The sequence below is a fragment of the Mixophyes fleayi genome, chromosome 1, assembly GCF_038048845.1.
Source record: "Mixophyes fleayi isolate aMixFle1 chromosome 1, aMixFle1.hap1, whole genome shotgun sequence".
Lineage (NCBI taxonomy): Eukaryota > Metazoa > Chordata > Amphibia > Anura > Limnodynastidae > Mixophyes > Mixophyes fleayi.
In genome coordinates, this window is record NC_134402.1 from 160,612,789 (window position 1) to 160,640,661 (window position 27,873).

The 27,873-nt window shown below is 40.7% G+C and overlaps 1 protein-coding gene across 2 annotated transcripts; it reads left to right on the forward strand.

Annotated features, from left to right (window-relative positions):
* Window positions 1-3,462: 3,462 nt before the first annotated feature.
* GRSF1 (G-rich RNA sequence binding factor 1) lies at window positions 3,463-26,279 on the forward strand. 2 transcript variants are annotated; one of them, XM_075202497.1, is made up of 10 exons: window positions 3,463-3,564; window positions 7,964-8,114; window positions 9,012-9,167; window positions 14,774-14,962; window positions 22,138-22,276; window positions 22,962-23,137; window positions 24,050-24,171; window positions 24,335-24,473; window positions 25,189-25,277; window positions 25,730-26,279. In XM_075202497.1, the coding sequence occupies exons 2-9, from the start codon at window positions 8,045-8,047 to the stop codon at window positions 25,236-25,238; spliced, it is 1,041 nt and encodes a 346-aa protein (XP_075058598.1). In that variant the 5' UTR covers window positions 3,463-3,564; window positions 7,964-8,044; the 3' UTR covers window positions 25,239-25,277; window positions 25,730-26,279. The 2 variants fall into 2 exon arrangements, with proteins under 2 accessions (XP_075058598.1, XP_075058589.1); XM_075202488.1 differs by lacking the exon at window positions 3,463-3,564 and adding an exon at window positions 3,571-3,799.
* The last annotated feature ends 1,594 nt before the right edge of the window (window positions 26,280-27,873 follow it).

A 27,873-nucleotide genomic window follows, 5' to 3' on the forward strand; every position in this document is an offset into this window, starting at 1 on the left:
ATGATAATGTACGCCAGCTACAATAACATGCTAAAAAAATTACAATTTTTTTTATCAAACTTTAGTAAATACCGGTAGTGATACTGAGCAGTGCCCATACACTGTTATGAGGACTGCTCAGTAAAATGAAGAGATATGCAAAGCAGCAGATATCTGTTTCTTCCAGAGACGTCTGGTACGCAGATTGCTTATATGTTCTTCGTTGTCCTATGTGAATGGGCTTTACATCTGGGCTATAAACACCTTTCTCACTTTAAGTGCCTGTGATACTGGTAAACGGTGTTGTCATCATTTTTCCACGTGGTGTATTCTACCATATATACAATACTACACTATGTCTGCTTTTTTTCTGCATTATCTCTTTATTGAGCTGAGGTCCAGAGGCACAGCCATTGAGGAGGACCCAGTATATGCCAAGATCTCCTTATTTAACCTCACGGTACGCATGTTATTATTATTATTATCCTTTATTTGTTAGGCGCCACAAGATTTCCGCAGCGCCGTACACCATACAAACAGTACACTATACAGGGTGAAACAGTACAAAACAATAAACAAAATACCAGTACTTCAGAAACTCCAGGCAGGTTAAAGCAATAAACACGGAGCAGAAGAACAGGAAGGGAGACAGGAGGGAAGAGGGCCCTGCTCATGTGAGGTTACATCCTAAGGGAGGGAAAACAGAACAGACACAAGGGGAGCCAGATGAGGCAAGGGAGAGAGCGAGTGGAGATGAAGGGGTTATGCGGATGGTTGGTAGGCTTTTAGGAAGAGTTGGGTTTTTAGTGCACGTTTGAAGGAGCACAGTATAGGAGAGAGGCGGATGGAACGAGGGAGGTAATTCCAGTGAATTGGGGCTGCACGGGAAAAGTCTTGGATTCTGGAGTGGGAAGAGGTGATAAGAGTGGAGGAGAGGCGGCGATCATTGGCTGAGCGCAGGGAGCGAGCAAGAGTGTGAATGGAGAGGAGGTTAGAGATATAGTGGGCAGTAGAGTGGGAGAGAGCCTTGTAAGTGGTGGTGAGGAGTTTGAAAAGGATTCTGTAGGGGAAGGGAAGCCAGTGTAAGGCGAGGCAGAGAGGGGAGGCAGGTGAGGAGCGGCGAGAGAGGAAGATGAGTCTAGCGGCCGCATTGAGTACAGAGCGGAGGGGGGAGAGATGGGAGTGGGGGAGGCCGGTGAGGAGGAGGTTGCAGTAATCTAGACGGGACATGATGAGTGCGTGTATGATGGTCTTGGTGGCATCCTGAAAGAGAAAGGGACGGATGCGGGCGATGTTGCATAGTCCCCAAGTTTTTATATATATGATTTTACACTATGAGGCGCCCCGCCTGTCTTCTGTTGCAATATATATATATATATATATATATATATATATATATGTTTATATACAGGATATTTGCAACAATTTTACCAAAGACTGAAAGTCACGATGAGCATGCTGATTCATGTGTACACAGCTACACGATTTACATTCAGACCTGTTGTCTTCATCTCTCATAACAGTCTGTTGAAAAGATCGTGACTCTGAATATGCTACAGGTATCTGTATACACTGCTGGTTGTAAGTGCATACACACTTCCACATTTGCCCAAAATCATTCCATTGTCGATAGTGATTTTTACAAAGTTTACAAAACTAAATTCACAGATGCGATGTGCTTTGGTACGATAAAACAAATGCTATATCTGACCAAACGGTCGTTTATCGGGTGATCTGCACGATAATTGCATCAGTGTGTGCCCAGCATTAGAAATGGTGGGGAAACTAAGATACAGTATATACATATATTTTACAATGAATGTCAGAAGTTGCCTAAAGTTGACATCCATCCAATATCAATAATGGCGGCATTTCTGATGCTAGCTGCAAAGTAACATGTGTATATACATATATATGTATATTACCCGCAAGTGACTATTATTATATATTTTAATACTGGAAAGAGGGAGAGGGAGAAAGAAAAATGTATCATGTTGAAAGAAATCAGGAATAGCTGAGTAGCTCAGAGAGGTTAATGGCAATGACTAAGGCTGAGTACACATTACGGGTTTCTCAGCCAATTATCGGGCCAAACACCTAATAAATGACCGTTTGGCCCCGATATCGCATTAGTCGATAATGATCGACTGAATGTCAGTCGTTACACGATGAACCTCAGTCGTTCCAAAGTACAGATTGTCGTTTGATTTGATTATTCAGCAGAAGTTAATATCTCGTTCTCACGATCCGGATCTCCATAGAGTTTACAGAGTCATGGGGGTATACTTATTAAACTTTTGAAAAAGTGGAGATATTGCCTATAGCAACCAATCAGATTCTAGTTAACATTTATTTAGTACATTCTACAAAATGATAGCTAGAATCTGATTGGTTGCTATAGACAACATCTATAATTTTTCAATCCTGCAGTTTGGCAAATATATCCCATGATCTTTTCAGCCAATGGTAATGACAGTTGAAGAGCACAGATCTGTGGGTGAATCTTTTAAAATATGTATGTATGTATAGTGTGTACGCATTAATTGGCATGCAGATCAGGACGAAAATTTCAGCTGTATGTTTCTAGACTACAGTTGTAGATATAAATTTTAATCCATTTTCACTTCCCTATGACCTTGGACAAGTCACTTTGTCTTCTCCTGTCTCAGGCACAATGGACTGGTTTGAATGCCCGAATGGCCAAGGGAATTGTTCGTAACAAATTATGTGTAAAGAAAAATGTGCTACATAAAAATAAAGCGTAATAATTTAAATAATAATAATAATAATTTCAAAACAGATCTGAGCATTTTGTTTATTTACTATTCGGTAAAAGCAAATGTGCAAGATAAACGTGCCACTTAATATATACAGTATGCACACTGTTTCAATTACAAGCTATGTGTGTAAACAAGGATGTGGAAAAATGCTTATTGGAGGCTTGTATACTAAACTAATTCTACCATTGCTGTCAAATAAAGTGTTTTGGTTACTCTGTTCTCAAGCAAATAAACTTTTACAAATGAGACATTCAAGCCTACAGTATCCTTCCTTCATTTAAACTCTAATCCTCTATATATCTTCGGCTCTGATCCTCATCTGTACAAATTAATGTAGCATCCCTGTTATACAGGTTCTGCTTGTGGTGATGACAATAATAAGCAACGTTGAATATAAATGTATTTATGCGTACACTATATAATAAACACCTATGATGACTTCTTTGGGGCTAATAACACCAGGTGGGACGAGGAAAGGTCAAGTGACCAGAACAATGTCACAATGACCGTGCTCTCCATGTGATAACCAGGACTCAGTAGGAGCCGCACGGAGCGGTGTATCATGGGAGATGTAGTCTTGGCCTCCCACGCTTACGTTGCCCAGTGTGTATGCCGGAACGTGTAGTACGCTCTCACGTCTTTCTTGTCGTTGCCTCGGATTGGTCGGCACCAGGATAAGGTTTCTGGGAGTTGTAGTCTATGCGGCCTCCCACGTGTTGTCATTGGTGAAGTATGAGGAGCTGGTTGCTGGGAGTTGTAGTTCTGCTTCCTGTTTCAGGCTGGTGGTGTCGTCGGCTGGTCTTTGGTGAGCTCCTCTCCTAGGTTTCCGGGTGAGGTGTATGCCCTTCCTCTGCATGGCCGGGAGCTGCAGAGTCATCAGAGCCTCGATAGCTCAGCTTCTGCTGAGGGGCCGGGGAGCCGCACTGCTGTGGAGAGGAAGGCCCGAGCAGCAGAGCTGCGTGGGGCGGGCGGGGAGAGTGTGGGGTCCTGGGCAGGAGAGCAGAAGGCTGGAGAGGTCGTTCTGCACCAGCATCAGCCAGGTAATGATCCCATGCTGGAGCCCAGGACAGGGGTATCATCTCACGACAGATTGGCAAGCACACAACTATGTTTCTCTTAATACCCCCTGCCACTAAAGCAGTTAGCCAAATAATAGTCTATTTAACGTTTGTATTTTATTACAGATTAATAACTCAATAAATGCGATTAAAATACGGTAATCATGAAGTTTAGTGCCATAAACTCTACAACATCATTAACCATTGTCTGCCATTCTTCCACTCCTTCTCTCCAGACTTCCAGGCTGGAGTACTTCTCACATTTAATATCCTTTATTAAATAGCAGAATAGGAGATTAGCCATTCTCTTCCCCTGAACAACTGTAGCCAATGCTCTGTTTTCTCTCTGGTATTGAACTGGTGTGGCCCATTGGAGTTGCTGCCACCTTTATACAGGTATCCTACTGCTCCATTGTCTGCACTTTTTTCCATGGCTGCTGCTTCTGACAGAGTGGCAGATGTCTGAGGATGTTCAGAGAAACCAGACCAGCAGCAGACAACGATTATTGGCAGTTGTTCAGAACTGAGGTGACTGGACCTGAAGTAGGTAATTCAATGGAAGGTAGTGAAGATGTTTTGGTGAGAGAAAGGAGAGCATGGTTAATCAGGAAGTTTGTGTTGCAGAATTTATGACCCTAAACATAAGGAATACCGATTTGGTAACCTGACACAAATGTACCATTCAGTCAAGTTTTTCTATTTAACTTTGAACTGAATTGATATTTTGATCTTCAGAACCTCAAACCTTGATTTTGCTACCTATTTGGTATTAAAGACATATGCTCTGCTTTTACAGCAATATTTGGAATAGTGAGGATTCTTGATCCAGATGGTCTAGATTCCAGATTTGAATGAGATTACAGGGCATTCAGTATATCCCCTGGTTAATAGCACCAGTTTCTTTCAATCCCATTTTAGATACAGAATTTGCTGTGGGGTTAAGTATTTGTGTTATGTCTTTATAAGCTCTGAGGAGATAAGATGTGCTACTTCAGCAGTAGGACATGCTAATACTGAAGCTCAATGACTTGATGTCTGCCTAAACAGAATGTCTTTTTTGTGAAGAACCTCAGGAGCTAAACTCTGACTTATTTTTATTTTCTTTCCTTAAGTTTGGGTATGCTGTAGTTGTGAAGGTTCTGTGAAACTAGCTGTTCTGTGTAGTGACATGATGTGACCAGAATTGCTGGCTGTTTAAGGAAATCGCACATGGTCTAGTCCAGTGGTGTGTAAAATCATTTTTAAGGTCTCCAAATATTCAGTTATACACTTCTATCATGACCAACTTTTTTTTTTTTTTGTCAAGTTCCAATTTGAAAGTCTTGCTCTTGTACCTTTCAATTATCTAGCTTTAATCAGTTTGACATAAAAACAAAGGGGGTGTATGTATATATAAAGTGTGTGTTTGTTCTGATCGCCATATGAGACTGGTAAAGGATAAATACTGAAAATTTAAGTACTAGTTGTGTGGTTTGCCTTGACTATGTTGTGTTCAGCGGTGATTATTTGGACATTGGATTGGTTCTGTTGAAGCGCTTTTGTTAATATTTCATTTTACCAGTGTATCAATGCATCACTCATCCCCTGCCAATATTTCAAAGAAAGAAATACATAGGAAAGTAGAGAAATGGTAAATTCATGGCATTAACCATTAGCATACAAATTTCTTCTCCTGACTATAAAATAGTAAAAATGGAAAGCGGTCGCAGCAATCTTTGTACTGACCTAGAAGTTATTGTTACTCTGACATACTACAGCTTCAACCAGATATGTTTTCCATTTCCTCTATCGTGCCAACTGTACTTGCTTGTGTTTTCCTAAGGCACAGTTGCGCTTTTCATGGATGTGGTTGGAGTACTGTAGCTCTCATTTAGTTCTTCCTTGATCTTTTAGCCATTTCTGGAGGAGCTGGAATACATCATTCCAGTCAGTAAACATACTGTCTGTAAAATAAATAAAGTTGGAGAAACAATGCTATTCTCTTTTGTGGAAAAGTTTTGGTTAAACCTATAAAATGTTGTACATTAGTACAATTTTCCATATAATTCTGATGACTGCACAGACCATGAGATTGTGCCCTTCCTTAGGTATTTTTTTTTTCTTTCCCCTTCTGTGGGAATCCTAGTTTTGTTATTGTTTTCGGACTAGCTGGTGGCAGGTGGGAGTTGGCATGTTCTGAATGTGTATGTTGGGCTACAAGTGCTGTTTTTCCTGCAGTGCGTGGCACAGGGTCCTGCAGGTAATGGGATGTTGATGCTATATTTGCTAGGTAGAGACCTCTGGCAGGAAACATCTCAACAATGGATGGTTTCTTGTGGAGGTACTCTCACAAGAAGGGTCAAGCAGAATGAAGCCGTAGATCCATCATTCTTGTGAGGATAGAAGCTCTGCTGGTTGATGTTACTGAAATTAGATGATGGACCTTCTCTCTTCACTCCCACAACATAGAAACAAAGCTAAATTCATGCACCCAGTTTCTGTAGAGCCAGTTCTCACCCCTGGTCTAGTAAGGGCCTCAGGGCTGGACTGGCATAAGGGGAGGGACAAGCAGTAAGAAGCCAGACCTCTTCTCCTTGTGAAGTTTAAGGAAACTTGTAGAACCCTAAGGCTGTCCATAGTTCATATTGTAGGAAGCTACAAACGTATGACCTAATATAAGTTCCACATAAACTGAGATCATGGCATTTATTATACAGTGTTCCTGGTCAGGAAACAAATGGTAGTTCTAGGTCAATTTCTAAATTTTAATTCCATACACAAAAACAGAAAATGTACATTATCTTCCATTGAGAATCATAAAAACAAGTCTCTTAATTGTCACCCTGCACTTTAAGGATGCTTGCAACCCTATTCCAATTCATCCAGAAAATCAGAAATATTTAAGAACTGCAGTATTTGGTACAAGCTTGAGACCTTTCCAGTTTTTGACGTTTAGACTTTACAGCTCCATGGATCTTCATGAAATTGATGACAGATGGTATTTTTCCTTGGGGGATGAGGTACTATGTCCATCTACTACTAGACAATTTTCTAATTTCAGTTGACCTGGAGGCTCTAAACCTTCTGTTTAAGGAGGTTTTACGTCACAGATCCTGGCACATACTGGGTGATATAAGCCATGAAGACAACGCTATGATGAGCAACAGCTCAGAGCTGGAGAAATCCTTGTTGCCAGGGTGACGATGAATGTGCTGTGGTGACTGGCACATGCCCTCCCATTTGTACTCTACAGAATCCCCATCCCAGCATTTGCAGTAGGCTGCCCACAACTGCGTGCTCTTCAGTGCATGAGCCAGGAAACAGTACTGGCTTTCAGTGCATATTCTTATGTAACTGCAACTGAAGTCACACTTATACATTCACCACAATCCCAGTAGAATGATATTTATAGGATGTATAGGGACTAAGGTAGGAGACAGTTCCTAGTGGTCACTGGCTTCTGAAGAGGTGGTGTAGGCAATGTTATACTGCATATGTTGTGGGTTAACTGGTATAGAATAGTGTGGGCACTATGCTGTTCTTTAATGTGACCTGTCTATACAACATTGCAGAGGGTTTTTTTTTTCTTGTCCTTGCTAAGTATGGTGTGCCCCACCTGCTAAATGCTGACTTCTTATTAATTTTTGTTGTTGCTGGTTACCCCCCCACTCATCACTTCGCACATTCAATATAGAAGTATTTTTAATATTTTATGTTGTAAAATGTGGGTGATAGATGCACTGGCAATATTTTCTTCCTAGTTGCTACATTACAGCTATTGGACTCCTGGAAATATGACATTAGGTCTCCATGATCTGTGTGGTCGGAATATAAGAAGAGTATATTCTGGGGGTGTGGTCTGTACAGAAAGAGGGTGTATTCCGTTTGAGATATGTTTTGAAGGTGGAGTGGCTGCCATATTAGTACCTTTTGCTAGGATCTTGCATAACTAACTTGAGTGTCCCTCTGGCTAGATGTAATCCTGGCTGGCTTTCTGTGGCCCCTGCTTTTTTCGTTAACTTCTACTATATATTTTTGTACATAGCCAATGGACTTGGGTTTATTGGGATATAAAAATTTAGGTATTTCAACATCTTGCTTGCATGGAACTTCACCATTGTTTCTCACTGTACAACCACACTACTTAGTATTCTTCTTTTCTTTCAGGATCAGCAGAGTTCATATGTAAACGAATATCCTGCCTTACCAGAGTATGAAAAAGAGGCTGTAGGCAAAGAACGAAACGAGATGTTCATTGTGCGTGCTAGAGGACTGCCATGGTCTTGCACTGCTGAAGATGTGGTTAATTTTTTCTCTGGTATGTCTTTGCACACAGATCGCGCAGTGTAATTCATGAAATGACATTGGGAAAAATAAGCACTTGGACCATTTGAGTAAATGAGTAAACTGTTATGAAAGATATAATCATCATCACCTTTATTATTATAGCGCCACTAATTCCGCAGCGCGCTGTACAGAGAACTCGCTCGCATCAGTCCCTGCCCGATTGGGGCTTACAGTCTAAATTCCCTAACACACACATAGACAGACTAGGGTCAATTTAGCAGCCAATTAACCTACCAGTATGTTTTTGTAGTGTGGGAGGAAACCGAAGCACCCGGAGGAAACCCACGCAAACACTGGGAGAACATACAAACTCCTCACAGATAAGGTGATGGTTGGGAATTGAACTCATGACCCCAGTGCTGTAAGGCAGAAGTGCTAACCACTACGTCACCGTGCTTATCTTTATCGCTCTGATATGAATAGTTATCAGTAACTGTGTTTCACTAAAATGTCCATTTTAGGACAAACCTTTTTTATGGCAGACATTGCAGTTCCTACTCTATCTGAAACACTTCTTCCTCTATCAAATGGTCACTGATTACACTGCCCACAATACAACTAACCCCACCCTTGCTCCAGGTGTTCTCTGCACTCTTCATATTGCCCACAATGAGCTTATCGTGTTTAGCTGCAAACTATTTACTAATATACAAAATACTATAAGTGTTACACATATTTATCTAAATCATGAGTGGGAATTCATATATGGATATATGCTGGATTTATTCAGCTGTAATCCAGCAACAGTTTTAAAAGTTGCTCATCCTTGGGTGTATATTTGGTGTAGCATTAAACCTTTTTTGACTACATGATTTGCTTATGAACATTTCCTTTGGACCATGATCTGAGTTGCTATTTCACTTTTCAGGTTGCAATATACGGAATGGTGAAGATGGGGTGCATTTCATGTTTAACAGAGATGGCAAGCCACGAGGAGATGCAGTCATAGAGCTTGAGTCAGCAGATGACTTGGCAAAAGCATTAGAACAGCACAAAAGGTACTTGGGGCAGCGCTATGTGGAAGGTGAGCAAGCTAGATTACCCATTGCCACTATATGCTGGTGTGTTTACATTTATCCAATTTGTCTTTTCTTCACCATCATACAAATCAACAATAATATTAATCCAAAACCCAAGTAATTCTTCACTGTTGCTGATCAGATTTCTACTTTTAACAGCTGCAACACTAAAGAGCTTCTAGCAAACATTTAAAATGGATGGGTTCAGAAGCCCATAGCTGAATATCGCATTAGATTTGGCAGCATATGATCACATGAGCCACTGTTCCTTTCAAGTCTACTGAAGAGACTATATTATTTGGCTTTTTCCTTAACACAAAAGTATTTGCTATAGCTTGAGGTTTACATCCGTTATGTAAACTACATTTTCTCAGTTGGCCCAGTGTTTCACCAATGTGCTAAGTTGCTGCTTGAAGAAAATAATCTCATATTCCCCTGCAGCTCCAATTGCCCTCCCTTTATAAATGCTGTTGTTGGTAGGGAGGTAGAGTATTTTCGGTGCTTTGAGAGGGGAAAAACATACACTCCAATTTGCTGTCATTTTGGATTTACTTGCAGCTGTTGGCAATCCATGCTATGCAGATCAGTTTGTGGGTGAGGAACAATGTTGATTGCTGTGTAGACATTCAGCTGTACTGCACCATCCTGGTTACTTGGTATTCGGATACTGTGCACACAATCCAATTGCACTTCTTCATTAAAGCACAACTGCACTTCAGTAGAATATGCCACAATTGAAATTAAAATGCACTCCTCACATACACCTGGTAGAAGCAACAATGTTTTTGGGCTGTGCTTATCTTTATGACAATGCAACCTTTCAGATTTGGTCATTATCTCAGTAATGTCACTGGTTTTTAGTGGATGCATAAACTGAATACTGGTTCATCCCACAAAATAGCTCACTCTGTTGTCTATTGCACTTACAAGCTCAAATGTGGGATATTCTGTATGTAACTGGACCTTCATTATACCATGACTTGAACTATGCCCTATAGATGGGCAGTGCAAAATCAGGAGAAAAATCCCAAGCAATGGGAAGAATAACAAATCTAAAACATCCAAAAGCACCTTAGAGGTCTTAACAGACTTAAACACACACACATAAAAATCTGATCATTTGAGCTACTTGCTTCTTCCATCTTAATACTACTACATACTATAGCTCTGGGATTCTAGTCCGTGCCTTGGTAAGAACAGAAAAGATAATTGCTCAAATTTTAGGGCACTGTAAAGGAAATCAAAGGGTGGTTGGGGGGTGCAGCTATGTTCTGTAAACAAAACTACATTTAGAAAACTTAGAGGGAGTTCTGCATAATAGTGCACCCTCGTATGTGTATAGTTAATCCCTGCAGGAAGAAATCTCATTTCTGGCCTGGTTTTATAATGTTGGTCCCCAGTGCAGAGAGCAAAGGAGGGGAAACCCCTTACTTTTTAAACTGCACATTAAGAAAGGTATGTGCATGTACAGTCTTTTCAGTTCATGGTGCTTCAAAAGAGAGGAGACATAAACAAGTGCTTGGTTAATCCCATATTATATATGGTACCAGCTACAGGTATACAAAACAAAGACAGTTGCCAGCGCTTATCATTAGCACTGCATATCTGTGTGTCCAGTAAAATGACAATATGAGGTATTTGTTCATATTTTGATCAAAACAAAGCCTGCATCCCAGTGTCAGAGCAACATCGTTTGTAGTCGCTGCGCTAGATATTAATAGCAATTTCAGTTATTTATCCCTCCTACCACAGCTTCTATTAAATAGCAGACATCCAGCAATAAGTGTTGTGCTCTCCGTTCTCATCCTTGAATGGGAAGGGAAAAAATAACATGAGGCAGTGCAGCTGCTCCTTTTTAATCACTCCTGTGAAGGGAAGACTCAATGCATTGTTTTCCCTTGTCATAATCCTTTGTGTTTCCCTAGCCTGAGGACCTCCTATCTGAACCAATTAAGACTGCTCCAAACTTTAATAGTTTTCTGTCGTATACTCGCAGCTGGATAACGAGTTTCTATCTAAACCCTTCCTGGTCCAGAGTTGGACAAGTTATTGGCAGAAACATTTTGCTTCACTTTCCAGATATTCTGTTGACCTTGTTCTAGTATTGATAAATCCTCAGTCCTATGCCAGATTTTTATTACAGTTCATGGTAAACTTAACGACTGTGGCTGTTAGACTGATAGCCCAGATGGTCTAAGCCCACGGCCCACACTCTGCATTGTGCACGTCTCTGCAGGCAAAAGAGTTAGGTTAAATGTTAGTTCTGTGATTGTTTTACTCATAAGGTATGGAGGAGGAATAATTTATTGATGGTGAGTTATATGATCCTGCTATAGATAGCCATATCTGTTGATAGGCTAATATACTAGATACCTGTAGCACAGACTAGTTATTTAAAATAAAGGAGATAGCGTTCATTTGGGAAAGCAAACCTTGTCTTTCTCACTTCCATTTTATTTGATTACTGTAAATATTAAGGGATGAATGTATAGAATTTTCTGGTGGTAAATGTAGAACTCACTATTCAATAGGTTTGCATTTGTTTCTCTTATCTGCTTTGGGAGCTTATCTGTCACAAAGGTGCATTCCAACATAGCATCCTGAATGGAAGCTGTATCAGGAAACAGTCTGAGTAAACGGATAGAAGGGCTGCTAAAGAACATTTTCATTATTTTCTGCTCTGCCTACTGTTCTGTCATTAGACTTGGGTTACCAAGGCAGTAGATATAATGGCCTCTCTGTTGCTGGATGGACTGCAAAATGTTTTTTTTTTTTCGTTTGTTTTTTTAAAGAGACTTGTTTCATATGGAATTAAGAAGTTATTTATAAGAAATGGCAATATATGTGATTGATGTAGCCCTGGACCCTGCTACGCTAGCAGCTTGTTCTTTAGCCAACAGGCAATATACACTGCAACTGCCGTAACTGAAGATCGGGTCTGTAGATGTTCAACCTTAAAAGTCCTGTTTCACCCTTCATTCTTTGGGAAGGAAAAAATAGAAAGATGAAATTTAAAAAATTCACATGGTTGAAGCTCCTCAACATCTTCTAAACTGTTTTTTGTTTTTTTTTAAGCCAATTAAAATGGCAAGACGCAGATTAGTTCTCAAAAGCCCAGCCATCTTCTTCAGGAAGAACAGCACTATTAAGTCCCAGATCATCTTTGTGTTCTCGCAAACCAGGATGTTTTCTATTCATCCTTGTTCTTTGTGTTAACACACAGATAGGTCTTAATATCCAGTTCTCAATCTGTATCCTCCGAGACAATTCTTTTCAGCACAAGATGGAATCAGTTTGACCAACCATTTAATCCCTAGGTCAGGAGGAGTTTTTAGCATCCATGGAAATTAGAGATGCGAGATACCTTCACATTTTCATTCATCTAGATGTCTGGTTTCTATTTTTCACCTTCCAGAAAGCTTGTTACCAATTCATGAGTCTTATACCTCTCTGGCTTTCATGAAGGTTATCATGTCCATGGCAATGCTTCTGCAGTGTCAGGGAGCATAATTATCCTGTACTTGGACATGTTGCTGCCAAAGGCCCAGTCCTTCAGTTGGCAGTTTGGGTTCTGCCATGACATGGATGAGTGATCAATACTGAAGTTCTCTGATACCATCCACCATTTTTGTTGAATAGAAAAAAAACACAGCATTAACATATAGAGAATACTTGGACGGGCTTTATTCCCCCCCTCCTCCCAATTTGATTATTCCGGTTATAATCTAAAGTAATTCATGATGGTGGTGGGAATAGACCTTACATTATTTTCAATTTCATCCGAGGCCGTCGGCTGAATCTTCTCTGAAGGAGCGATACAAGTCACAACACCTGTTTCTGAACTGGGAACGGTTTGCTCATCTGACCCAGGTGAAATTCTCTCATGGCAGGGCGGCACCTTGGACGACTGCGTTTTAGCAGGAATGACCTGTATTTGCTATTGTTTGTAGGGTTAGACACTGTTCGTTTAAGTTCCAGGTTAATATCCAAGATTATCTGTGATTTTGTGAATAGACACTGTGAATGTCACTGTTATAGGGCAGTGGCATTCAGGGTCCAGATGGACAGAGGTTCAGCCAAGTGTAGAGGTTTCTGATTAAGGCATCCTGAGATACTCCTGAGGTTCTTTTTTGTGTATCTGTTTCCTCTTCTGAATCCTTCCTCACATTCCAGGTGATTGTGTTGCTGACCACCGTTTTGGGATAGTGTTCTTGTCAGACTGTTCTTCTCAGTGTTCTACAGTGAGAACAAGAAGTTGGTACTGTTCTAGCTGAAGGTCATGTAAAGGTTGTGTGTACATTTCTTTGAGGCATTGCATTGTTTGTAGTCTGTTCTTGATTTGAAAGCTACAAAAAAGGTTTCGCTTCTTTGGAATGATACAGCCATTAGGAAGGCATACTTCACCATTTGGAGAAACTGCTTCTGCCAAATAACTACATCATATTCTTCATAGGATCTTTGTATTTTGTTCATTATGGTACCTCAGTAGTGCCAATTTGTTCATCCAGCAAATGTTCTAGAGGTTTTTATCCTTGTTTGTGTAATGGTAATCTGAGATATGATGTAAGCTACGGTAAGTAATAAGGTGGAATTGTAGATGGTAGAATTTGGGCCTAATAATGTGTTTACCCCTATTTGCTTTGGATAAAAAAAATTGATGGGAGAGCACAAAAATACCTTTTTATTATAAATAGAAGCAAGTATGGTTCTATTTTTAAAAAGTGTATGTACATCTTTCTTTTTTTCCTCTTTAACAGAGCTTCCTTAATATCAGTGTACATTATAAAAAGATCAACTTTTACTAATCTAATACAGACCAGTGTTCTCCACAGAAACTATTGCCAGCCGCAGGGCTTTAAGAAGTAGCCGGGTGCGCCAACTTGGTGGTTTTGCCCACACTTAAGTAAATATCCATGCCAGCAGAATAACTTTCAGTTCCACAGGCTAAGTTTACACTTTTCAGTGTTTTAAATAGTGTAAGATATTCTGTCACTGTTTTCTTGTTGCATATTGCTTTCAAACCATATCTCATTATGCTGCTGTTTCCCTGTGCAATGTGTAGGTATGAGTGTTTCCCCTGTTCACAATATTCTCTGTTCTTCTCAGGCTTCATGTACAGTAGGATATTTCATGTACCCTAGATTGTCACTCAGTCTTCCTTTAGTATTTATAACAGTCTATCGTTTCTTTGCACCCTCTGACATTTCAGTTGGAAAATGCAATGTTACTAATTTGTAGCAGTCGCAATCGGGCTAATCGTACATTGTTCAGTATTCAGTGTTACATGTGCTGCTCATATTTCAAACGCTCCAGATTTCCCCTTTCTCCTTCTATTAATCCATTGTTCCCATTCTAGTAAGTTTCTTAGTATAGTCATCTAGTGAGTGTAATAAAATAAAATTCAGACACTACAGCAAATGCAGACAAGCGTTAACGATGCATTACAGTACACGAGCTTAGAGAGAGCAACTCTGAGTGTTCTGCGTTAGTAGAAGTTGGGTGGTAAAAACAGCCTGGTGGAGGTCCTGGGGAGAACACTGCAGACATTATGTGTTAATAGAGTATGTTCAAATGGTATCTGCTTTTCACTAGCTGAATTCCTTTTTTGCAGTGTTTGAAATGAGCCCGAAAGATGCAGAGTCACTGTTGCAAAGACTGCAAGCTGTTATGTCACCCACGACACAGTCCTCTCTTTCCCAAGCTGTACAATCAATGTCTGCGACCCCAAATGATAGCACAGTGCGACTCCGTGGTCTTCCATATAGCTGTAGTGAACAAGACATTGTCAATTTCTTTTCAGGTGATTTATTTATTTTATATTGTATAATTTGCAGTTGTAAACTTGACATGATTTTTTTTTTTTTTTTGTGTGTACAGTGCATCTGGAAAGGATTCACAGCGCTTCACTTTTTCCACATTTTATGTTACAGCCTTATTCAAAAATGCAATAAATTCCCTTTTTTCCCTCAAAATTCTACACACAATACACCATAATGACAACGTGAAAAAAGTTTGATTTTTTTTTTTTTTAAACCAGTAACATTTTTATCGTTTTTCAAAAGGGGTACAGAAGAAAAGAGGGGAATGGTACATAAAGGAGATGGAACACAACACTCCTGAAAGCATACAAAAAGTTTGATATTTTTGCAAATTTATTAAAAATAAAAAATAAAATCGCATGTACATAAGTATTCACAGCCTTTGCCATGAAGCTCCAAATTGCGCTCAGGTGCATCCTGTTTCCAGTGATCATCCTTGAGATGTTCCTACAACTTAATTGGAGTCCACCTGTGGATTGATTGGACATGATTTGCAAAGGCACACACCTGTCTACATAAGGTCCCACACTTGACAGCGCATGTCAGAGAAAAACCAAGCACAAAGTCAAAGAATTGTCTGTAGACCTCTGAGACAGGATTATCTTTAGGCACAAATCTTGGGAAGGGTACAGGAAAAAATCTGCTTCTTTGAAGGTCCCACTGAGCACAGTGGCCTCCATTATCCGTAAATGGAAGAAGTTCGGAACCACCAGGACTCTTCCTAGAGCTGGCCGGCCGTCTAGACTGAGCGATCGGGGGAGAAGGGCCCTAGACAGGGAAGTGACCAAGAACCAATGGTCACTCTATTAGAGCTACAGTATTCCTCTGTCCTTCTGGAAGGTTCTCCTCTCTCTACAACCAGCTCTGCAGCAATCCAAGTTTGCCAAAATGCACCTGAAGGACTCTCAGACCATGAGAAACAAAATTCTCTGGTCTGATGAGACAAGGATTGAACTCTTTGGCATGAATGCCAGACGTTATGTTTGGAGGAAACTAGGCACCACTCATCACCAGGCCAATACCATCCCTACAGTGAAGCATGGTGGTGGCAGCATCATGCTGTGGGGATGTTTTTCAGCGGCAGGAACTGGGAGACTAGTCAAGATAGAGGGAAAGATGAATGCAGCAATGTACAGAGACATCCTGGATGAAAACCTGCTCCAGAGTACTCTTGACCTCAGACTGGGGTGACTGTTCATTTTTCAGCAGGACAATGACCTGAAGCACACAGTCAAGATATTAAAGGATTGGCTTCAGGACAACTCTGTAAATGTCCTTGAGTGGCCCAGCCAGAGCCCAGACTTGAGTCCGATTGAACATCTCTGGAGAGATCCGAAAATGGTTGTGCACCGACGCTTCCCATCCAACCTGATGGAGCTTGAGAGGTGCTGCAAAGAGAAATGGGTGAAACTGCTCAATGATAGATGTGCCAAGCTTGTGGCATTATATTCAAAAAGACTTGAGGCTGTAATTGCTGCCAAAGGTGCATCAACAAAGTATTGAGCAAAGGCTGTGAATACTTATGTAGATGTAATTTCTTAGTTTTTTATCTTTAATAAATTTACAAAAATTTCAAACTTTTTTCACATTGTCATTATGGGGTATTGTGTGTAGAATTTTGAAGGCAAAAAGGAATTTATTCCACTTTGGAACAAGGCTGTCACAAAACAAAAATGTGGAAGAAGTGCTGTGAATACTTTCCGTTTTTTTTGTTTTTTTGATTTGAGCTTTTCTGCTGTGCATAGTATTTCTCAGGATTAAAAGCAAATATATAGTTGTGCAGTATCAACAAAATGGCCGTAAAGCATGTTTATTAATTGTGAGAAGTGTAACGCACAAAATTTGGACAGGTGAGCTTCGGGGGCAGAGTAGAATTCAAGTATTTTTTTGTTTAAGTTCCGGGGGGAGAAAAAGCTACTCACAATCAGACTTGTCTCGCAGTGGTTTGTGTTTTCAGTAGGAGTGTTTGGGTGTGGTGTGATTAGCATCGCATTTCATACATAACGCTGAGGGGAGGTTGGTTAACAGGAAGCTAACTTCAATTTATTTTTCCATGATTAATTACAAAGCTATTATCGGATTATTTAACTATATAAATACTTGTACATTTTTTTTTAGTTCTAAGAATGTATAAAACAGACACTGATTTGACAGTGGTTATCAATGTCTTTATTGAGATCTTTTTTTTTTTTTTCATTTAAAACTCATCCTGGGAATAGGAATCATTGAAGCGATGGAGGCACCAGACATTGAAACTCTTCAGTTTTCATAAGTTGATATGTGAATAGTTTTTAGCTGGAATTATTTGTGCATTTTGATGTATGTGCATACTGTTATTCTGCACGAAGAATTTTCTCTTTCATCCATCTGGGGGACACTCCTCAACCATGGGGTTGAGTCGGGGGGATGAGTCTGGCACCCAAAGAGTTAACTTTTTTTCAGCTGACAGCATATCACCCCCGCCAATTCCCACATACCTCAGTTTGAATTGGGTGCCCTTGGAAGAAGGTTGCACCTGAAGAGCTCCAAGAGAGACAGTGAACAGGGTTCACTGGTTATAGGTTTTTTCCTTTTCTTTTGCAGTTTTTTTTCTTTTGGCAGTGGCGAGAGGCTCCGTGCAAATGGAGCTGACTCGTGGGAGAAGCGCCTGTCGGGGGGGGGGGGGGGGCGGCGGCGGCCCCGCTGACAGAGGTAAGAAGCGCTTCTCACAGCGGGAAGCAGTCTGCAAGAGACTCTCCCCGCTGTTGCAGGGCGGGCGCTGCCATTAGGCAGAGAGCGCCTTTACTGCTGAGGTTCCCCGGAAGCCAGCTGGAGTATACCAAGTTCCTCCTCCCATGGGGATGGCAGTGAATTTTTGAGGATGGCACGCTTTGAGTAGCGCTAGCGGGGAACACATTCTAACAGGTTTTCCCCTAATATAAGCGAAAGGGCAAAACGCTGTTAAGGTAAACAACACAGAAGGAGAGCCAGTGGAAGGGGAATGTGTTTGAGGAACACCGCTCCCAGAACCCCCCCCCCCCCCCCCCCCCCCCCCCCCCCCCCCTGCTGACTGAGCACGTGGAAGATCCCTTTTTGGCGCCAAGCTTCAAAAGGAGGACAGTTGTAGCAGTCATTTGAAGAGAAGTGCACTGTTGACACATATCTTCCACGCTAAGTATCACTTTGTTTCTTCTGTATATGCATTTGTATTATAAGACTATGAGGTGTTGAGAGAACTGTGTTTAAGGAAAACTATAAAGTTCTCCAAACCTGTCTTATTTAATCAGAAATACTATGATATGTTAAATAACCTAGTCTGTATTTTCTGATAAAACTTGTGGAAGTGTTTGGGCGTGCCAAACATATTGTCTGTTCCAAATGTAATGCTAAATGGGCCCAGGTGTTCTGTGCTAATTGCAGTCATTACTGAAAAACCTGCTGCAGCCTTTCAGCTTGACTAAAAAAAATATACCTTATACTCTCTATATAGAGGAAAAGGAACAGAAATACTATCTTTTGACTGGTTCATAGATAAATATGTACCTGTATTTTTGCGGTGTGGTAGCAAAATGTGAGAAAGATAAAGCAACAGGATTTCACCTAAGTAGATTGGGGAAATCACTGTTAGCAGAGACACAGAAGGAGATTCCAGTGGTAGGGGAATGTGTTGAGAAACACCTCTTCCCCTCTCCCGCTGAGTGAGCACGTGGAAGATCCCTTTTTGGCGCCAAGCTTCAAAAGGAGGACAGTTGCAGCAGTCATTTGAAGAGAAGTGCACTGTTGACACATATCTTCCCCGCTGAGTATCACTTTTATTTTCTTCTGTGTGTATGTGTGTGCATGTGTAGACATGTATATTATAAGACAATGATGTGTTGAGAGAACTGTTGTTTATGAGAAAACTATAAAGTTCTCCAAGCCTGTCTTATTTAAATCAGAAATACTATGATATGTTAATATAACCTAATCTGTATTTTCTGATAAATTGGAGAAGTGTTTGTGAATTTTGAAACGTGATTTAGTTTTTCTTATCTTGTGATGGCAGATAAAAGCAAAACACGTACCAAACATAATGTCTGTTCAAAATGTAATGTTAAACTAACAAGTGAACGGCTGGATCAGGGGGGGGCTCTGTGCAGCCTGCACTGTGGCTCCTGTGAAACAGCCTATAGACACCTCCACCATAACGGTAGATCCTCCTGAGTGGGCGGCTGCCTTAACACAGGGAGTTAATACCCTTGTAAATCTGTTATCTAAACCAGTTGAGATCCCAGCTACATCTGTGGTTTCTCAGGGTATAACAGTAGGAATGATAGATGAGTCATTTTCCCCAGGGGTCGGTGTATTTCCCTCCCCAGCCCTCCCGGGGGTTTCCCAGATGGGAGAGGTGGGTTGGTCAGCGGTGGCTAAAAGCCTGGACCGGCTTACCCATCTACTGGAGAACCCCAGACACAAGCGTAGTGTTAAAAGACGTAGACATCATCATCATTTATTTATATAGCGCCACTAATTCCGCAGCGCTGTACAGAGAACTCATTCACATCAGTCCCTGCCCCATTGGAGCTTACAGTCTAAATTCCCTAATATATACACACACTCACACAAAGACAGACAGAGAGGGAGACAGACAGAGACTAGGGTCAATTTTTTGATTGCAGCCAATTAACCTACCAGTATGTTTTTTTTGGAGTGTGGGAGGAAACCGGAGCACCCGGAGGAAACCCACGCAAACACAGGGAGAACATACAAACTCCACACAGATAAGGCCATGGTCGGGAATTGAACTCATGACCCCAGTGCTGTGAGGCAGATGTGCTAACCACTAGGCCACTGTGCTGCCCTAGACAAACAGCTAAAGCGCTGTGGTCAGTGTCAGACTCAGAGAGTTCCTCAGAGGAGGAGGGGGAATTGTTGGACGATTCAGATGTGTCCATTATAGAGTCAGAAGGAAACTAGGCACCAGGGTATGGACGATCTGGTAAGAGCAGTTCGTCAGACCCTGGGGTTTGCTGAAGTAGAGGAGACGAAGTCTTTGGACCGCTCCCTCTTTAAGAAGGCTTCTAAGCAGGTGGTCATGTTCCCTCCCTCAGTTGAGTTGAGGGATACTGTAGAGGCCTCTTGGAAATATCCAGATAAAAGGTTCTCTATGCCAAGGAAGTTTGGCGTATTGTATCCCCTTCAGGAGGAGGATATGACCCGTTGGGAACAGGTGGCAAAGGTAGATACACCTGTGGCGAGATTGGTTCGTCAGACTACACTACCTGTACCCGGGTCAGCGACCTTACAGGACGCGACTGACAAGAAATTAGAATCCCTGCTGAAGTCGATCTTCTCGGCCGCCGGTATTAGCCTCAGGCCAGCATTGTCCTCTACCTGGGTAGCTGGGGCCATGGAAGTCTGGGCAGGGCAGTTAGTCTGCCTTGCAGGATTCAGATTTACTGCCTCTGGCCATGCAGCTAAGGGAGGCAGCAGGCTATGTGTATGAAGCGGCCCATAATTCGGCCTCCATAGCTTCGTCTATTTCAGCTACAGCTGTAGTAGCTAGATGGGCATTATGGTTAAGGGCTTGGAATGCGGATTCAGAGTCTAAACAATCATTAGAATCCATCCCGTATACGGGTGGGATGTTATTTGGTCCAGAATTAGACTCTTGGATTTTACAGGCTTCAGGGGGCAAGAAGACATCCTTGCCTGTAAATACTCCAAGACCTAGGGCTAGGCCTAGGTTTAGTTCTTTCAGACAGCCTCCTTACAGGGGCGGGTTTGGCAGAGGCCAGACTACCGATCCAGGGGCTGTGGAATCTAGGAGACAGTCCCGTAGGGGAAGGTCATCCTTTGCCCCTGTGGCGCGGAGAGCTTCTTCTGCCAAGCTGCCGGATAGACCAGCGGCATGACTACCACCCACCTCTGGTTCCAGAGGGTGGGGTGGGAGGACGGCTGCTTGGGTTTGCCCGGCAGCAGACAGGGTCCTCGGTAGAGGAGTAGGTCCAGAATATCGTGATAGAATTCATGGGTCCAGCTCACTTCAGGTTTTGGAAAAAATTACCTCGCTGGCTTCTGTCAAATCAGAATATGTTAAGAGATCTGCAAAGATACGTAAGACAAAGTCTCTATTTGTGTTTGACTTTTCCAAACGGGAATGGCCAGCATCTAAGCAAACTATTGCCAGATGGCTTACCCTGACTATCAGGGAGGCTTATGTCCGTATTAATCTCCCTGTGCCGAAACGTATTGTTGCCCATTCTACCCGGTCGGTTGGGGCGTCTTGGGCGGCTCGTAATGAAGCCATGGCGGACCAGCTATGCAGAGCAGCCACCATCTGGTCCTCCGTCCATACCTTTACGAAATTCTACCAATTTAATATATTTGCGTCTGGGGACGCCTCCTTTGGCCGTAGTGTTCTGCGTGCAAGGAGATCAGAGCGGTCCCACCCTTCAGAGGGATTGCTTTTGTAAGTCCCCATGGTTAAGGACTGTCCCCCAGATGGATGAAAGAGAAAACGGGATTTATACTTGCAATAAATCTTTTTCTCTGAGTCCATCTGGGGGACACTTCGATTCCCCCCCCCCCCCCCCCCCCCGTCTTTTCGTTGTTTTGTCTCCACTACCCCCTCTGTTGAGTGGTGTGTCTTGGTTGATTGGCCTATCTTCCTAATGGCTTTTGTAATCAAACTGAGGTATGTGGGAATTGGCAGGGGTGATATGCTGTCAGCTGAAAAAAGTTAACTCTTTGGGTGCCAGACTCCTCCCCCCGACTCAACCCCATGGTTAAGGAGTGTCCCCCAGATGGATGAAAGAGAAAAAGATTTATCGTAAGTATAAATCCCGTTTTTACATGTTTGCATCCATTAATAGAATAGAAGCTGCTACATACTACTTGTTTTGTCTAGGTAAGAAAAGTTAACCCATTTGTTTGAGTAGGCAGTCCATGAATGGAGTTGCATTTTCCTTGAATCAGGGCTTTCAATAAAACATGGGGCTATCTTTCTAGCGTGTTTTCAGGACATTGATTCCTTTTGTTCACCTTCGACATTTGAACAAAGTAGCTGCTCAAATAGGTCATTGATTGCTATAGAGAGACTCTTGGGCAGTAGACCTGATGGGGTTTTTCTCTAAATAAGAAAAAAAAAAGTTTCTCCATTATAATGTATATTTCTTAATGATGTGTGTTCTTACAGGTCTGTCCATAGCCAATGAAGGTATTACTTTTGTCTTTGACCAGAGGGGACGCAAATCGGGGGAAGCATTTGTACAGTTTCTTTCTCAAGAACATGCAGAACAGGCACTTTTGAGACACAAGCAGGAAATAGGCAGCAGGTAATTGGCAGCAACTGGTTAACATACCTAGTTTGCCTGTGTTATGCTGAATTCAGATAGGTCCGATACCTTATGTGAAGAGTCCAAAAACTGTCACAGCTGGTATCTAGCAATAGGCCTGAGAGCAACATATACAATAAGGGTCGCTCAAACCGTTAACTCATTGACTGTAACATCTCTTGCACATTGTAAACACAGATGATTCTTCTATTGCTTCATGTACGGTTTTCAACAAATCATGATTTTTTATTTATTTTTTTTGATTAGCAATAATGTAAATTAAAAATCTAAAAATATGTTAGCATAGAGGTGAAGAAAAAAAACTTTGTCAACCTTAATGAATAGCCTCAATTTTGGCTGATTTATAACCTTTAAATTGTAAACCATATGCATTGTATTGTATCTGGTGTTTTGATATGGGGAGTACTTAAAGGGGACATTTCCATAGTTAAAAATATAATTTTTCTATTTGAGTCAAGAAAATGTCATGTTCCTATAATCTATTATATTCCTATAACAATGTGTGCATAGACAAAGATGAATAGAAAAGAACTTAGGAGTCACAGCATAACATTTTAAAACCGCTCTAGTCCTTTAAGTACAAGCCATCCTGGATTTGGAGGAGTTAAGGCTTCTTGCTATTGATCTTTGATTTTTTTTTTTAATGGTATCTCTCCACTGTCAGGTACATTGAAATTTTTCCAAGCAGAAGAAGCGAAACTCAGAGTGCTAATTTTCCCATTAGAAGAAGAAAAGCATTTGATCAGACCATGAAAGACCTTTATGATCCAAACAATCCTCATAATAATGAAAACAAAGACAGACAAGTTGATATGTCAAGCGAGAACAATCATATGAATGGTGAGATGCTACCGATATTTTTTTCCCCATCAAATGATCCGTTAATGACACTATCTTCTTTAACCCTTAGAATGCCAAGCATATGGCTGTTAAGTGTACAGAATGCTGACCCCCAAATAAGCACATAAGATTCACTTTCTCAGCAACATAAAATTAATATATATATTTTATTCATAATTTATTTCCCCCCTTCTGGTATTTTTCAGACTATTTTGCACAGAAACACAACTGTGGTGGTCAAATATCTTATGAGAACTACATGTAAATTTTATTAATGTAGTCTCTGATGTCTAGTCTGCTCTAATTGAAACTAGTTTTAACCTCTTGGTTTAATTGGTGGTTTAAATTTGTTGCACTTATTAAATGTTCTTATTTTTTCCTTATTTATGAAATTACTTATTAAACTCATTATGAAATTCAGTTTAAATAAGGTATAAATTTAATAGCTGCACTTGTCATGGATAAAATATTATTTTGAATGGGAAACAGTTATGTAAATCAATCTTAAAGGTTAGCCTGATCCTTCTAATGAGAATTTTTCTAAACCTCAAGCACATAAAGGGTTACTACACCTCCCGTTACAAAAAAAAGCATACGTTTAAAATAACTGCTCAGCAGTAAAAAAAATTTAAAAAATTTGGTGGGTTATTAAACAAGTTGGTGACCTGCAATTTGGGATTTACGTTCACTGAAATATTGCGCAGTGAACAGCTTCTGTGATTTCCTGTATGCCTATTCTAACTGCTAAAGAGACAGATGCATCAGTTACTCTAATTTAATTTTAGTTCTACTTAACTGCATTGAGAGCTCCAAAATCTTGGTTCCTTTGCTACTACTTGTGTTTTTAATAAGCGATGTAGAAAATGTTTGTCCCCCATTTTGACTAATCAAGAAAACTGTTTACCCCTCCAGATTATGGTAAGGAAATGTCTGGAAAGTCTATGGATGCTAATGATTTCACAGTTGTATCGCCAGTCCATGATATCCACATTCGAGGAATTCCATTCCAAGCTTCTGGGCAAGATATTGCAAATGTAAGTTAATGATGGCTAGCAAACTTCTTGTGTAGATATTTATGGCCATGCAGTTTGGTTATTACAATACACATAGAAAGGGAGGACACTGTTAGTTTACACAACTATGTATTAACAATAGCTGTCTACACAGTGATGTGATAACTGTTTTTTCTTTTAATAGTTTTTCCATCCTGTGATGCCATTGAAGATTAATATTGAGTTCAGTGCAGATGCTGGAGGTGCTTCTGGGGAAGCTGTTGTAAGGTTTTTAACTCATGAGGACGCTGTAACCGCCATGGCCAAAAACAGATGCCATATGCGTAAGTGTAGCTGCAATCTGTGTCTGGTCTTATGGCTTTGCTCTGTAAATTGCCATGACTCATCTGTGCATTGTAGGGAACACGTTGATACCACTGTTTACTTAATAGAAATTCAACTTTAAAGTTCTAATATGCATTGCTAATCGGGATATTTTGTTTTGTGACTTGAAAGAAAGATAGATCATGAGAAACTGTAACTTGTCATGGAATAGAAATCATTATACAGCCGCCCCATGACTATGTTAAACACATACTCTATTTACTTTAATCAGAGTTACACAGTACAAACATTCCCTTTGTTAAATTTATAAGCAATACTATAAACTGTTCTGTACTGATCCCCAGTTTTTGTTGAGACATTTGATGCTTGCCATCTGTTTCATGTACATCTACAGCTTGAATCAACGCACCAACAAATAATTTGCAGGCTGGGGTATCTTGGGTTTAGTCTGAAATTTCCCTCAGTGACTGCATGAAAGGTTATCTAGTTTTATCAATCCTCATGAACAAATGCAGTTCTCTAGTTGTCCACCTCACTAGTGATCTATCTGCTCTTAAAAGCCATTATTGTGACCTAGTCTGGCTTGAAAAATGATTAATTGTGTCTGACTTGTGGCTTCACAACAACCAGTTTATTACAATCACGATTACTGCAAATATTGCAGATACTTTATTGTATGTATTTTCATGTTTAATATATATTTTTCCCTCCTAGAACAAGGATACTTAGAACTGTTTCTGAATTCATCACCGGACGGTAAATGAGATCTATGTTGGTAGTCTTGGTGTGCGCACACACAAAAGGTATTAATACCCATATAGCAGTAAAATCACACATTGTATTTGTGTACAAGATCTATTGTTGCTTAACCATATTTAACAGAATCAACTTCTGCATGGTGACTTACAATATTTAAACACTTACATTAACCTTCTTACTAAGATGTATTATATAGTCACACAAGCTACTGTACAAACTGTTGCATGAGGGTGTAGTAGAGCTGCCCATGATGTACTTGGTCAGTCTCTAGATTCCGTGGGATTTAAAGCGCACCTGTCAACTATCCATGAGGCTGCAGTTCCTAGGACATTGCCTGTCTTGTTTATCAGGCACACTGCTACATCTGTCTGTAGCTTATGGGTCCATTTTTAATTTCAGACAGAGAATTGATTTTTTTTTAAGATATATTTAAATTTACCAGTGTTGATTGTGTTCACTTAAAATTAATTTTAAGGATTTTTTTTTCCCATTGCAGGACAGAAGAATATTCCACCTCCTGCCGTTCAACAGATTTTGAAATCTTTATAAATACATTGATATGTGTTAACCTGCTGAACGTAAGATGACAACTGGAACTAATTCAGCAGGAGACAATTATACAACATCCTCCACTAAAGTGTACTCATTCAAGTTAATATTGGTTCTGGAAAAAAGATCATTCAGATTGGATTAAATGTTGCGAACCAGCTATGTTTTCTTGTTGTTTCATCAAAGTGCCTAAGTTTAATACTGAGAATGTGATTTGCACTGTAATGCCTCTTGCGTATATCCTGAGAACGGAAACCGAGTAGAGAAATTATGGGTTTACAAGTCCTGTGATCCCACTTTTTAGCTGTAAAAAATTGGTAAGTGGTACAGTGAATGTTCATTGGCAGCAGTTAATAAGGAAGAAATAAAACCCCCTAGGTGATGTGAACTCATTCCATGTATAGCAGATTTGTAATGAGTTCTAAGTTTATGAAAAAGTTACATGAATATATTAGTGTTTTGGGGTGGGGATGGAATAAACATTAGATATCACTTTTTGCTGTTGTCTTGAATACTTTTTATTGTCTACTGTGGTTGTATGTTCCGGTTAATGCCAATATTAAGGTAGAATCAAATAAAACAAACTGACCCCATTTCCAGAGTTGTATTCATTCCAGGGAACAGCTCGGGTGGGATAACTTCATGTTCAGGGAAGGCTAGAAAAAGCCACATTCACTCAACCATTAAAGATATCGGTGTTTCCTCTTCAAATTGTCTCAGATGCATGCAAGTCAATGTTTGTTTGTTTCATTTTCATTCAACAATAGATGAATAGAGTATGTAGACTTAAAGCAGACTATGAACATGGGCATGTTCCAAAGGAGACTGACAAGGTCCTTTGCAAGTGTATGCCTTTAACTTATTTAGAAGAAACCAGTTATGTAGTGTACAACTGTTAATGTATTAGACCAGGGGTGTCCAACCTTTTAGCTTCCCTGGGCCACATTGGAAGACGACAAGTTGGTTTGGGCCGCACATAAAATACACTAACGATAGCTGATCACCCAAAAAACCATAGAAAACGTAGTTAACATATTAAACTTACTTGGAAATGAAATTAGTTAGGAAACCTGTTGCAGAATAATGATTAAAGCAGTAGTCCCATTACCAGCTACAATTTAACTTACCTGCATCTGTCCCTTAGTGGGGTTTGGGGAATTAAATGCCAAAAACTTTTTTTTCCTCTATCTGCACCCATGAATCACTTTTTTTTTATTGACCAATTTGAAACGGGCAGCACAGTGGCCTAGTGGTTAGCACGTCTGCCTCACAGCACTGGGGTCATGAGTTCAATTCCCGACCGTGGCCTTATCTGTGTGGAGTTTGTATGTTCTCCCTGTGTTTGTGTGGGTTTCCTCCCACACTCCAAAACCATACTGGTAGGTTAATTGGCTGCAATCAAAAATTGACCCTAGTCTCTCCCTCTCTGTCTGTGAGTGTGTGTCTATAGTAGGGAATTTGGACTAAGCTCCAATGGGGCAGGGACTGATGTGAATGAGTTCTCTGTACAGCGCTGCGGAATTAGTGGCGCTATATAAATAAATGATGATAATGAAATGGTCACCGATATAGGTAGCATCAGGAGGACTAATAGAAATCTACAGAGATTTAAAGATAGGGTGGCAGGAAAAATGGCTCATGGAGCAGCCTCCGATGAGGGTAACAGTGGGTGATATTTTCACCCTACTCAGCACTGCACATTTAAAATGGTTTAAAATATTAATACAATTGTCTTAATATTTATATTAGATGCATACAGAGAACACAGCTAGTTCATAATTGCATGGTGCATAAAGTCCAAATTCAGAGTAAGAACAACAATAAGATACTGGATAATCTTTCAGTGCTGCTGATAGTTCGCGCGGGTGACTCCTCTGTGCTGCGCAATGGATGTCTGGTGTGATGTCACCTGCGACATTCACTGCGAGCGCCGCACAGAGGAGGAGCTGGAGCACGAGCTGACGTGACCGCAAGGTAAGTTTTTTTTCATTAACAGCGCTGCCTTCTTGCCACAACCACTGGGCCACATTTACAGGCGGGCTGGGCTGTGGGTAGGACAACCCTGTATTAGAGTAAATCTAATGTTACATT

What these genes read in the sequence shown, in the direction of transcription:
- GRSF1 (XM_075202488.1), top strand. Translation starts at nt 3,599, where the DNA reads ATGCCCTTCCTCTGCATGGCCGGGAGCTGCAGAGTCATCAGAGCCTCG. An exon ending in CATTGTCAATTTCTTTTCAG is followed by an intron (nt 14,963 to 22,137) that starts GTGATTTATTTA and finishes GTGTTCTTACAG; the next exon opens with GTCTGTCCATAGCCAATGAA. An exon ending in CGAGAACAATCATATGAATG is followed by an intron (nt 23,138 to 24,049) that starts GTGAGATGCTAC and finishes TTACCCCTCCAG; the next exon opens with ATTATGGTAAGGAAATGTCT.